At 35.2% G+C, this 11,098-nt stretch overlaps 2 protein-coding genes across 3 annotated transcripts; one reads left to right on the top strand and one right to left on the bottom strand.

The window, feature by feature from the left end:
• Positions 1-858: 858 nt before the first annotated feature.
• On the top strand, positions 859-4,741 carry LOC147848247 (chromatin remodeling protein EBS-like). Of its 2 annotated transcripts, XM_087338550.1 has the most exons (5): positions 859-1,013; positions 2,347-2,695; positions 2,825-2,893; positions 3,751-3,871; positions 4,389-4,741. In XM_087338550.1, exons 2-5 carry the CDS (start codon positions 2,451-2,453, stop codon positions 4,413-4,415), a joined length of 462 nt encoding a protein of 153 aa, XP_087194676.1. In that variant the 5' UTR covers positions 859-1,013; positions 2,347-2,450; the 3' UTR covers positions 4,416-4,741. The 2 variants fall into 2 exon arrangements, with proteins under 2 accessions (XP_087194676.1, XP_087194675.1); XM_087338549.1 differs by lacking the exon at positions 859-1,013 and having other exon boundaries at positions 2,306-2,695.
• A 1,398-nt stretch (positions 4,742-6,139) lies between these two features.
• On the bottom strand, positions 6,140-10,394 carry LOC147848246 (large ribosomal subunit protein uL3m-like). The gene is made up of 5 exons (XM_087338552.1): positions 9,917-10,394; positions 8,693-8,902; positions 7,302-7,406; positions 7,036-7,149; positions 6,140-6,910 (listed from the first exon to the last, which is right to left on the bottom strand). Exons 1-5 carry the CDS (start codon positions 10,340-10,342, stop codon positions 6,737-6,739), a joined length of 1,029 nt encoding a protein of 342 aa, XP_087194678.1. The 5' UTR covers positions 10,343-10,394; the 3' UTR covers positions 6,140-6,736.
• Between the last annotated feature and the right edge of the window lie 704 nt (positions 10,395-11,098).

The following is an 11,098-nucleotide window of genomic DNA, read 5'->3' as shown; positions in this document are numbered from 1 at the left end:
AACATTAAACCTTGCCCTACTCCCTTATCACTAACATGTAACTTAAGCATATCCGATGGTCCAACCATGAAAAGAGATATTAATTTTATGCAACAATTTCCCTTTAAACAATTAATAGGAAAACTTCGATATTTAGTCACAGGAACTCGTCCTGACCTTTGTTTTGCAATTAATTATCTATCGCGCTTTATGCATAACCCCAGCCTTATGCATTGGAAATCACTTCAACGAGTTATGCGATATCTAAAACACACATCCAACTATGGATTAACATATAAACGATCCCAATCCGAAAGACCAATCAAATCACTTGTTGGTTGGTTTGATTTGGATTGGGGGGGATGGCAGGAGCAACAGTGACGTGGCAATCGAAAAAACAAGAATCTGTGACACTCTCATCTGGTGAAGCTGAATTCGTAGCAGTGGCATTGGCTGCTAAAGAAGGATTATGGTTGCAAACAGTGTTAAAAGAACTCCAACTATGTGAACCACTTCAATTGAAAATCTTATGCGACAATATATCATGTATCTACTTAACGAAGAATCCAAAGCACTCGGAGAAAACAAAACATGTGGATTTAAAATATCAGTTTTATACGAGAGTTGGCCGAAGAAAACAAGCTTACCTTAGAGTTTACATCGACAAATCAATCATATGTGGGCCGATTTTCTAACAAAGGCTATAGCTCCGGACAAAAACTACCATTCAATTAAGTTTTTCTTCTTCTCTTTCTCTCTCTTTCTCTCTTTCCATTCCATATTCCCTTATTTTCCATTTTCCACAGAGCATAATCAGCCGCCTGATATATATATATATATTGACAGGATATGATCCGGCCTCTGCATATTAAGCCAGGCTGCTGTGCCTGATGTATTATGCCAGATAGATAGATATCACATCAGGCCACTGAGGTGTAAGTCCTCCTCCTCCTCCTCATCACCATCGTCATCATCAGGCAGAACAGATGAATCCATGGCTTGATCCATGGCTACAATACGATGAGGCTAAGCAGGTAAGTCCGCCAGATCTAGAGAGATGTACAATAGGGATCTAAAAGCAGTAAATGTCATGCATGGATGGAAGGAGGCATTGATCTGGAAGGAGTACGTCCACAATCTGAGCATGAATCCGTCCATTATGAACTGCACTACTACTACTACTACTACTACTACTACTACTGCTATGGCAGCGCTGTTACAGCTCAGAAAACCCTAATTTCCTCCCATATAAAACTATCTTCTCTTTTTCGCTTCTTCTTTTCTGTTTTTTTTTTGTTTTTTTCAGATCACCAAAGCACGCAGATACCAAATTTGCAGAGCTTTTTTTTTCTGCATCCAAGAAGCTGCGTTTTCTCTATTTTGTTTTCTTACTTTTTTTTGCTTTTTACTTTTTCATTTTTTAGATATAAAAGTAGTGGACGGCCCTGATCGTCCAAAACCCCAGATTTACGGGCTGAATGTATTTATATTGTTTTATTTTTCCAAAAAAATGTATTGATTTTTTCCAATCTGTATGAAATAGTGAGGAGGACATAAATAATCCACCATCACCACCCTCCTCCTTCTCTGTCTGTCTGTCTGTCTGTCTCTTGTTATTACACAGTTTGATACATAAATTATTATGGTATTTGTTTTCCTCATGGAAGCAAAATCCCTTATTTATCTGATTGATCCTTTCTTCAAGTAAAAGATTTAATAGGTTAATTTCTCTTTCGCCTTCTCTTAATTTCTCATATAGATTGGTCCAAATTCTTCTTCTTCTTCTTCTTTATCATTACCATCATTTCTTCTCCCATAGCCATAGCCGCTCTCTCATTACTATCTGCTTTTGCTGCGGCTATGCCGAAATCTAACCTAACTTCATACACCATCAGGAGCACCACCCGCCAAGTCGTTGAAGGTGATATACGAACATCTATCCGCTGATTAAATTAGACCTGCCATAGCTAGTGCTTTCTTTTAATCTTTTGTTTGCTCCGCTGATTAAATTGGACCTGCCATAGCTAGTGCTTTCTTTTAATCTTTTGTTTGCTCCGTTCAGTGCCTTCCATAAATTTTGAAAAAGGCCAATATCTTAATTTTCTGCAAACAATATAAGTCTGAAGAGTGCTATTTAGATTTATATAGATTCTGCTTTCTTCGCTTTCTAAATGTGACGTGTTGTATATTTTGTTTTTTTTTCACATTAATCTTCAAAGGCATTGTTATATCTTATCTTTGCAAACCTTTCTTGATTTGAATGCATAAAATAACAACAAATAGATTCATATTTTGTGTAATCTTGAAGCTCAAGTTTAGGGTTTAGTCTGTTTCCAAACACGATTTAAGGTTTCCAAATCATGACAGTTGGAGACAATGTGATAATACGACCTGCAGAAACAGAGAGACTTCCATACGTTGCAAGGATTGAGAAGATCGAATCAGGGTTTCCTAGTGTGGTGGACAACGTTATGGTGAGGCTGAGATGGTATTATAGACCAGAAGACACCGTTGGAGGAAAAACATCCCATGGAAGCAAGGAATTGTTTTGGTCTGATCATTTTGGTGTCCAAAGTGCTGACACCATTGAAGAGAAATGCAACGTTCATTCCTTCAAAAGATATACCAAACTCAAGAGTCCTGGTGAGAATGATTTCTTCTCGCGATTGAAATACAAAGGTTCTACAAGAACCTTCACTCCTACTCGTGTTCCTGTGTGAGTATTGTTTGTTTCCATTTGAAAACTAGAGTTAACATATGGCATCAATAACTGAGATGATCCATGTCTTGTTTTCATTTGTGCATTGATTAACAACTAACAATTTAGGAGTTAGTTAATGTGTAGATACTGCCGATGTGGGGAGCCTTACAACCCTGATGATTTGATGGTGCAATGTGAAGATTGCAAGGATTGGTATGTGTTCTCTTACAGTAAATGTGTGCATGTTGATTCCTGACATTGTCTTCAAACATTTGGAAAGAGTTAGATACAATATTTTGGTTAAATATTATCATATCTTTATAATGGTGAAAACTGTAAAGTTAATCTCCATTAGCTTACTTCTATTATAATGCTTTCAACCTGTGGTCGTGGACAATGAATTTCAGAAAGCGAAATTTTATGGAAATTTTCTCTAGTAAAAACCTGCTGGACTCATAGGATAATGCAAAATGATTGATTAGGTTCAGACCCATGATGTCAATGCTGTAAACCACAAAGTCGGTTACCACTTAAAGTCAATCAGGGAAAATAATCAATCATTATGGCAAATTGTGTTTACAAATCCACAAATCAAGTCTATGTGCCTGCACAGACGAGGTAATATGTATGCTTGTTTGAATATGACTTACATATCAGCTTCTGTATGCAAATTGTGATGGAGATGCTTTCCTATTTTGATCTAGCATGTATTTTCTTGTTTTTCATAGCAATACCACTATACGATCTGATAGTATTAGGGATAATGAGCTTAACTCAAGCCAATGTGGCCTAAATCAATACCAATCCTTAACGATCTTCATATTATTATGTCAGAGACTAGTTGACTCTAAGACTAGATGATATGGTGCTGAAGTTGAGTGCAAATTGTCGACAATGCGATGCAAAATATGCAGAATTGATAAATGAGATAATCCTGATCGAGTACTTCAGCTAAAAATTAATGTAGTTTGTTGGAAGGAAACACAAATTTAAGTGCATGAGAATGTTTATAATCTTTTATCTTCATCTGCAAAAATGATGCTTACCTTAGTTCACATTGTTGAGTTCAGGTTGCATCCATCATGCCTGGAAATGGCTCCTGAGCAATTGAAGAAAGGTGATCGTTTATGTTGTCCTGAGTGTGAACTGTTTAAAATTGATTCATCTGACTCATCAAAAGAGAAGACAGAGGTAAGCCAGTGTTTTACAACTACCAAACTACTAAATTATATTGCATTCTATTTGCATTTTTCTGATATTGAATGTGCTCATATGAACAATTGACAATGAACCTTTTATCATGAAATACATACATGCAGGTCCTGTTCATATGAATAATTATTAATATGGCTAGAGATATGCCCAGTTGCAATGACTCCTTGTCATGAAATATGCATTTTTGTTGAGTTCACGTATACCTTAATTAGGAATCTATGAAAGTAAGTTCAGAGATATTATACCCATTTGCAGCTATGACATTGTAATGAAACAAGGTTTTTTGTTACTGTTCATGTAAATAAACCTTAATTACAAATAAATGACGATTAAGGCTAGAAACTTGCCCATTTTTTCTAAATTAGAAAGGAATAATAAGGCCGTAAATGGTTGCTTGTGCTTTTGTCTTATTAAGGTTTGATGTGTGCGTATTTAACCAACCATATTCTAGAGTGTAAAACAGTTGTATCTGAATTTCATCTGGTGTGTGCAGGCTGAATCAAAGCGACAAAAGCGGTGAAACTATTAACTGGGGCTGAAATGTTGTAATCAAATTTCGTATATATCAATCGAACTACAGGTGACAAATCTGGAAACCTAATTACATGGTTTAATTAACACCAACCAAGACAAACAAACAAGAAATAGACACATATGACATACTCTCTCTCTCTCTCTCTCTCTTACATAGTTTTAAGTAAACCTTTCATAGATGAATACAAATGTAATGCATACTTTCATGACCTAGGTAATTCAACAATTAAAGACCTAATAAACAATAATATACGTTATATGTATATGGTGGTTTCTTCATTAATTTGTAGCACTAATCTATCAGCTACCTATCAAAATGAAGTGTATGTTTAGCAGAAATGGCAGTTGGATATGATTTTTTTCTTCTTAGTTTGATCTAAAATTAGCTTGTTTTATCAATATTTGTTTTAGAGCATTTTATTCTCCCTCTTTCTTAACAATGGCTCTAAATAATTTCACTAATTACTATTAGGTTGTAGTTATTGAAGTTAAAAAGGTCTTGGGAGTAGCCAGGAGCTAGATATAGAGTTGAACTTGTAGATTTAAGAATGCGCACTTTCTCTTTCCAATGGATCCTTACCTTCTATTCAACAAGTTAGGAAACCAAGAGTTTTGTAGACTTCATATTGGCTCAGAAAAGTTGGTTTATTGGCACACAAGTGCTCCCAAATGTTGTGATTTGTTGGATATATCTCATTTTATGTGATCTTAACTTGGAACTTTTGTTGTGTGCAATCAACCCTCTATTCTAGAATAATGTTCACAATAGAAGCATATTGCGATGATGAAAAAACCATAAGTGAATAATTTACAAGCTATTCAATAGAATAATGTTTGCAATAAAGTAGTGTCATGAGAACCTGATTTCATGGGAAGGTAACTTCCATATTTGTATGCTCACAATGAAAGTTTCCACATCCACTTTGAAAGAATAAAGTCACAAACATTTGGAGCATGATATGCATTACAAGGTTGTCAATGTTCAACAATTATCAACAACTGAAGCTAATAACACAAATTTAATCGTAGGAAAATGATAAAATCCGGGTCGCCATCTGTTTTAAGTCTGCCATATCCATTAAACCCTAAACTTAACATAAAACCTTTAATACATTAAGTTTGATAAAAACCTCTTAACAGATTTCCTGTCAAAACCATTGTGTGAATAGTTTATAATTGCAACATTATTTGGAAAGTGCAATTATTGTATTAGTAGGGGGAAGTTCAGATGGCTTGGTACTCTAGCATATGACTGACATTTATCTTGAGATATTCATCACATGAAATCAACCAACCCTTGGTTTCAAACCAAAGTTTATAGTTATAATTCAATTTTTGCATGGGCAGATAAACACAGGCACATCAAGGAAATTTGCTACACCCTATAGAGCTCTTGCACATCAATTCATTACAAAGAGCAAGAGATCAACAATTGAATCTTCGATGATTATGCAACCAAATTCTAGATTTACCATATAAACATTGATTACCTCAAGCACAAACATTGTAATCATTATAACAGAAGACAACATTCAACATAATGTGCTGTTGAGATGCGTTATCAATAACAATCCTTGTGATACAAAAGTTTCATTATACTGTGCTTTGAAAATATACAATAACAATCCTTGTGATCCATATAGATTTTAGGTGCCACGAGAAAGAAAAGCTCATTCTTTCAAGTCTCGACCACAAAAGACAACCAGGAGATAACAATAAACAAACATGGAAATCTGTAACCATAAACTTACATCTAGCCTCAGCTATCTATTTTTGTTTGACATATAAATAGTGATCTTGTACCCAAAACAACATAGGAGGCATTACAAAAAGAGGTATTTGGAAGCCCAACTATAACATGGTTTCTCTCAAAGTACAGTAGTAACCCAAGAAAAACATAGTCTGGGAAAGTATACCATTCTAGTTGCACTCGAGTTTCTCTTTGAATAGGACTCGAGTCTCATTTATTACAAAAAGAGCATGAATGATTTTTTTCTCCTTTAATGAGTTCACTGTAAACTGCATAGAAAGCATTTTCCTCATCCACAATCAGGATGCCACATTTCTTTCTACCTTATATACCAAAAACTTTAGTCAGTACCGATGCTATTGTTAAGGCCACCTAAGCTTCAACATGCTCTAAAAGAGCCAGCTTGCCCTCAATCTCATTTATAAGTTAAAGAATTGTTACAAAGCATTTATGTTTGAAGATAGGATCCACGCTATGTATTTCTGAGATAGATTCAAAGGCTATGCATTTCTGAAATAGATTCAAAACAATCAACCAATAAACTGAGTAATACTCTTCTAATTATCTGTCAAGAATGGGTCCACATCTCCTTCAGCAGCAGCGAGTGGTTCGAGGGTTGATAAATCTTCTTCAGGATCTGGGAAAAACGTTGGAAAGGGAGTAATGGATAAGTCTGGCTTTTTGTGGAAAGCATCCTTCACAAAGACAAAATTGCCAGCATGTCCAGGAACCTATTCTCATTGCAAAAAATATAAAAACAGAAAACAAAAAGTCTGCATTCTCAAAAACCTCATCTTTAAGATGTAGAAAGCAAACATTATAATTGTGATGTCTAGCACACACAAAAGCACGATACCTGGCCTCGAACCCACATAAGATTTCTTGCTGGATCAATCTTGTGGATCCATACACTCTTCACAGTTCTTCGTTTGCCACCCATCCGCCCAGCCATCTTCTTCCCCTTAAAAACCTATGATGGGAAAAACCATGCAAGATTTTCTTTTTTTAAGCTGGAAATTTGAAAAACATCCTTGAATTTGTTATGATAAGTTATAACTTGGATGGAAGCTCTAGAAAACTTATCATGAAAAATATACTTCAAATTTTTATACCAAACTATACCTTTCCTGGATCCTGGCGACCACCAGTTGAACCGAGACTTCGATGGGAAAGTGAAGCACCATGAGAAGCAGGCATTCCAGCAAAACCCCATCTTTTCATACCACCCTGTTGATCATGCAATAAAGCTTAAATCTTATGTAAAGTAAATGGTTAAAGCCAAAATAGATTGCTGTGGAAGTTTTGATGTAGTACATGACATTGAGAGAATCTATCTGCCAAGAAGGTAGATGATTGATGATTCTGAATGTTAGACAGGGATGACAAAGTTTTCTTACCAATTTATGCCCAAAATACTAAGCCATAAAGTAAATCCATCTTATTTTTATATTCTACATCAGCCAATGCAGTTAAGGAAAAAATCCATAAACCAAAATCTTTGACCATTAAGATTGCAACTATATAAATCTGAGGGCAGGATACTAACAACTTATATCAATCTAAGATAAATGAGAACTAGGAGGAATCTTTCTTTCGATGAAAGAGGGCAGGATACTGCAAAACATATCTGACTAGGAATCTACAGGCCCTAAATATTTCTAGAGAATATCAACCAATCATATAATTACACATGGGCGACCAATGACATTCTGGAGGTTTGTGATACAAAAAACCTTGTGACCTAATTCTCTACTGTAATCAAAAAATCCCGACATGCATTTTTTTATTAAAATTTCAACTAGTTGCAACTAAAAAAATACACTACCAATTGACTTGAACTATTTCTTATGCTCATGCTTTCTTTTTGGCCAAAACTGTATTTTTTTCCTTTTATACTTCACAACTTTACAGTTGTCATAATATAATCACACTCCTTTAAAATGCTAAAATTGGACGTTCCAAAAATCAATGTTAAGGTTAAGCTCTCAAAGATAAACAGGACAAACAAAATGATGGCAATCAATAAAATGGATGTGCACTTAAGGTTAATGTCTTTCCCTATATTCCAATTACTTGATTCAGTTGTAATCATTGAACAGAATTTTAGTGCATAATTCACTGTCTTCATTGTAACATCTTTTTCTCTAATAAAGCTTAAAATGATTCAAGAATTAAAAGGGCAAGGGCATTCTCTACCCATAGAATTAGTCGATTGGAGTTAGAAGTCACTCACAATCACCCCAGATTATCAGGCTTCACTTTTACACATGCATTTCCTTTATGCAAACAATCTTAATTAAATGATTGAGGGTCTACTTTAAAAATATCATGAACTATGAGTACTCAATCGGAGGGATAACATACCCTTTAAAATATGCAATGTGCTTCACAAACAGAAACAAAAGTTTCGACAATGTTTGACTCACTTAATGTTATGATACACAAAACTGCTAGTTTCCTCTCATAAATTTCTAGCTTATGATTCATTATTATGTAAGATTTATATACCATACCTGAAAACCTTTTCCAATAGTGATTCCAGCTATATCAACATATTGCCCAGGAACAAAATGGCGAACAGATATTGGAGTGCCCACAGGTAATAATGCATCATCTGATACTGGAAACTCTACTAGCTTCCTCTTAAGAGGCACTCCTTGTGTGAAGAAATGTCCAAGCTCAGGTTTCGTAAGCTGCTTAGGCTTCTTTTGTCCACATCCAATCTAAGAAAAAAAAAACAGATATTATTTGACAGAATAATGACGACTCATGCCTATAGAGACTTTCCTTTCATCATGTCTATTTTTGTTTTTCATTTAAAGATTCTAGAGAATCTTGAAAAGTTCCCAACGCTAAGCATTGGAATCTTTGCACAAGATTTAATTGAACCTTCAAAGACTCCAATGCTAACTGATAGAGTATCGATTAATCATTGCATGAAAACAAAGGTTCTAGTGAATCTATAAAACTCCAATCAATTTAACAAATTAGTTAATTACATGACAATACACGTGTACATTTTGAAAGCTCCTACATTTTGATCCTTTTAATTACAGCATCATTTAACAGCTAGCTCGAAATGATGGGCTATATAAAAAATGATTACCAACATTTTAATAAGGTTCTAATATTTGATTCACTAGAAAATCTTGACTAATATGAAATGATGTACTGTATCAAAACCATTACCCCATATGTACATTTTGATAGTCTCCTCGGAACTAGACACCTTCCAAATAAAACGGGTCATTAACTTGACAAAGCTTGAAATAGTGAGCTATATCAACCCAAAACCTACATTCTAAGATTCTATGCATTTAACTACAAAGGCGAGATATACTAAAGTATACATGTATATATTGGTAAGAACTTGAGTTTTATTATTTGATACCTCAAGAAAACTTGGCAGGTATATAATTATGAACTATATAAAACTTCCATGCATATATTTTTCTAAGCTCCAAAGGTCATCTTTTTAATTAACTTGACAAGCTCAAAATTATGCAAATAATGACATCTTTTTAATTAACTTGACAAGCTCCAAATGATGAGCTATCTGATGATAAGCCCCTAGGTTTGATGCATTTAACTACAACGTGAATATAAAGTTGATAACAAAATCAATGCAATTTAACCACAATACAAATAAAATTTAACCACAAGATCAATATAATTTAATTGAAACAAAGAATAAATTCAAATTTAACTACAAATACAGAAAGAAACTCAAAATGCACCTGAAGCGATGTAGTGCAATCTTTACCCTTCACTTTTATCTGAGTAACGATGTTATCATCAAACCAAAGAACAGTGTACGGAACTCGGGCGCCCCACTTATCCCATCCAGCAGTCATTCCACACTTGATGGCAATAGCTCCTGTTCTACAAGACTGTTTTGTCATGTCTTTTGGTGTCGCCACGATTTCTATACCATTTTCTCTTGCAAATTCTTCTGCGGAGATTCTGGGTTCTTCTTCTTGTTGTTTCTGTTCTTCTGAAAACACTGATCCCGATTCAGTAGAGAAAAATCTTCCACTGTCTTTAAACCTCTGAAACAGGGGTGTCAATGCAGAGTAGGGGAGAGATGATTTGTATGATGATGTGGGCGATGGTGAAGACGAGTAGGAAAGGATGAACCTGGCGAGAATTGACCTGGGTTGCATTTTGTTTCTGCTTTCCCTTCTTGCTTCTACGTCTTCTTCTTCTTCTTTTGCTTTCTGCTTCCTCTTCTGGCTATGGCTTCATGACAGAGAGAGAAGCCCCTTCAGCGTTAGAGGAAAGACGTGCTCCTGGAGTACAAAACCCTGTTGGAGAGGTTCTCCTGATTTCACACTTGTCCGGACAAAGCCACCTTCATCAAGGATCGAATTCATCAAAGTGATAGTAAGAGTAAATTGTAAGAGCATGACAAGCCACTCCTCCCAATGGAAAAGCGATATACCCTCTTGCTTTCTACACGTTAAAACACATTATGAAGCTTACTTGTTAGTCTTTGTTGGCTCGATGATCGTAAACGACATGTAGGATGGAATAATGAAAAACGTGTTCCTATAACACCCTATTGAATGATGCTTACTCGTCCAACTCCACTGGTAGCAATGCTGGTGACACTATCTAAAGGAAGGAAAAGCATTGGCGAATGTTATAAACAATGAGAAAATATCACAAGTGCAACCTTTTCTTCGTGTTAGGCACATGGCCCATACAAATGGTTTAAGAGATGTAGCGTGGACACATGACACACAATACTTGATCTATATCCATGAAGCAAGTGCTCAATATTTGCCTAATAGATTGAATCACGAACAATTGGATTGAAGGGGCAAGAACAACAAGGTACAAAACTATTGTGCTCACATCAATCTAACATATTGAGACATTATTAATATAAAAAGCAAATAGCAACACCTATGCCATTC

This window comes from Azolla caroliniana, unplaced genomic scaffold (assembly GCF_043228905.1).
Source record: "Azolla caroliniana isolate FFs.n. ecotype wild unplaced genomic scaffold, voAzoCaro1.0.p SCAF_437, whole genome shotgun sequence".
NCBI classification, from domain to species: domain Eukaryota; kingdom Viridiplantae; phylum Streptophyta; class Polypodiopsida; order Salviniales; family Salviniaceae; genus Azolla; species Azolla caroliniana.
This window is presented reverse-complemented; position numbering and strand designations above follow the sequence as displayed.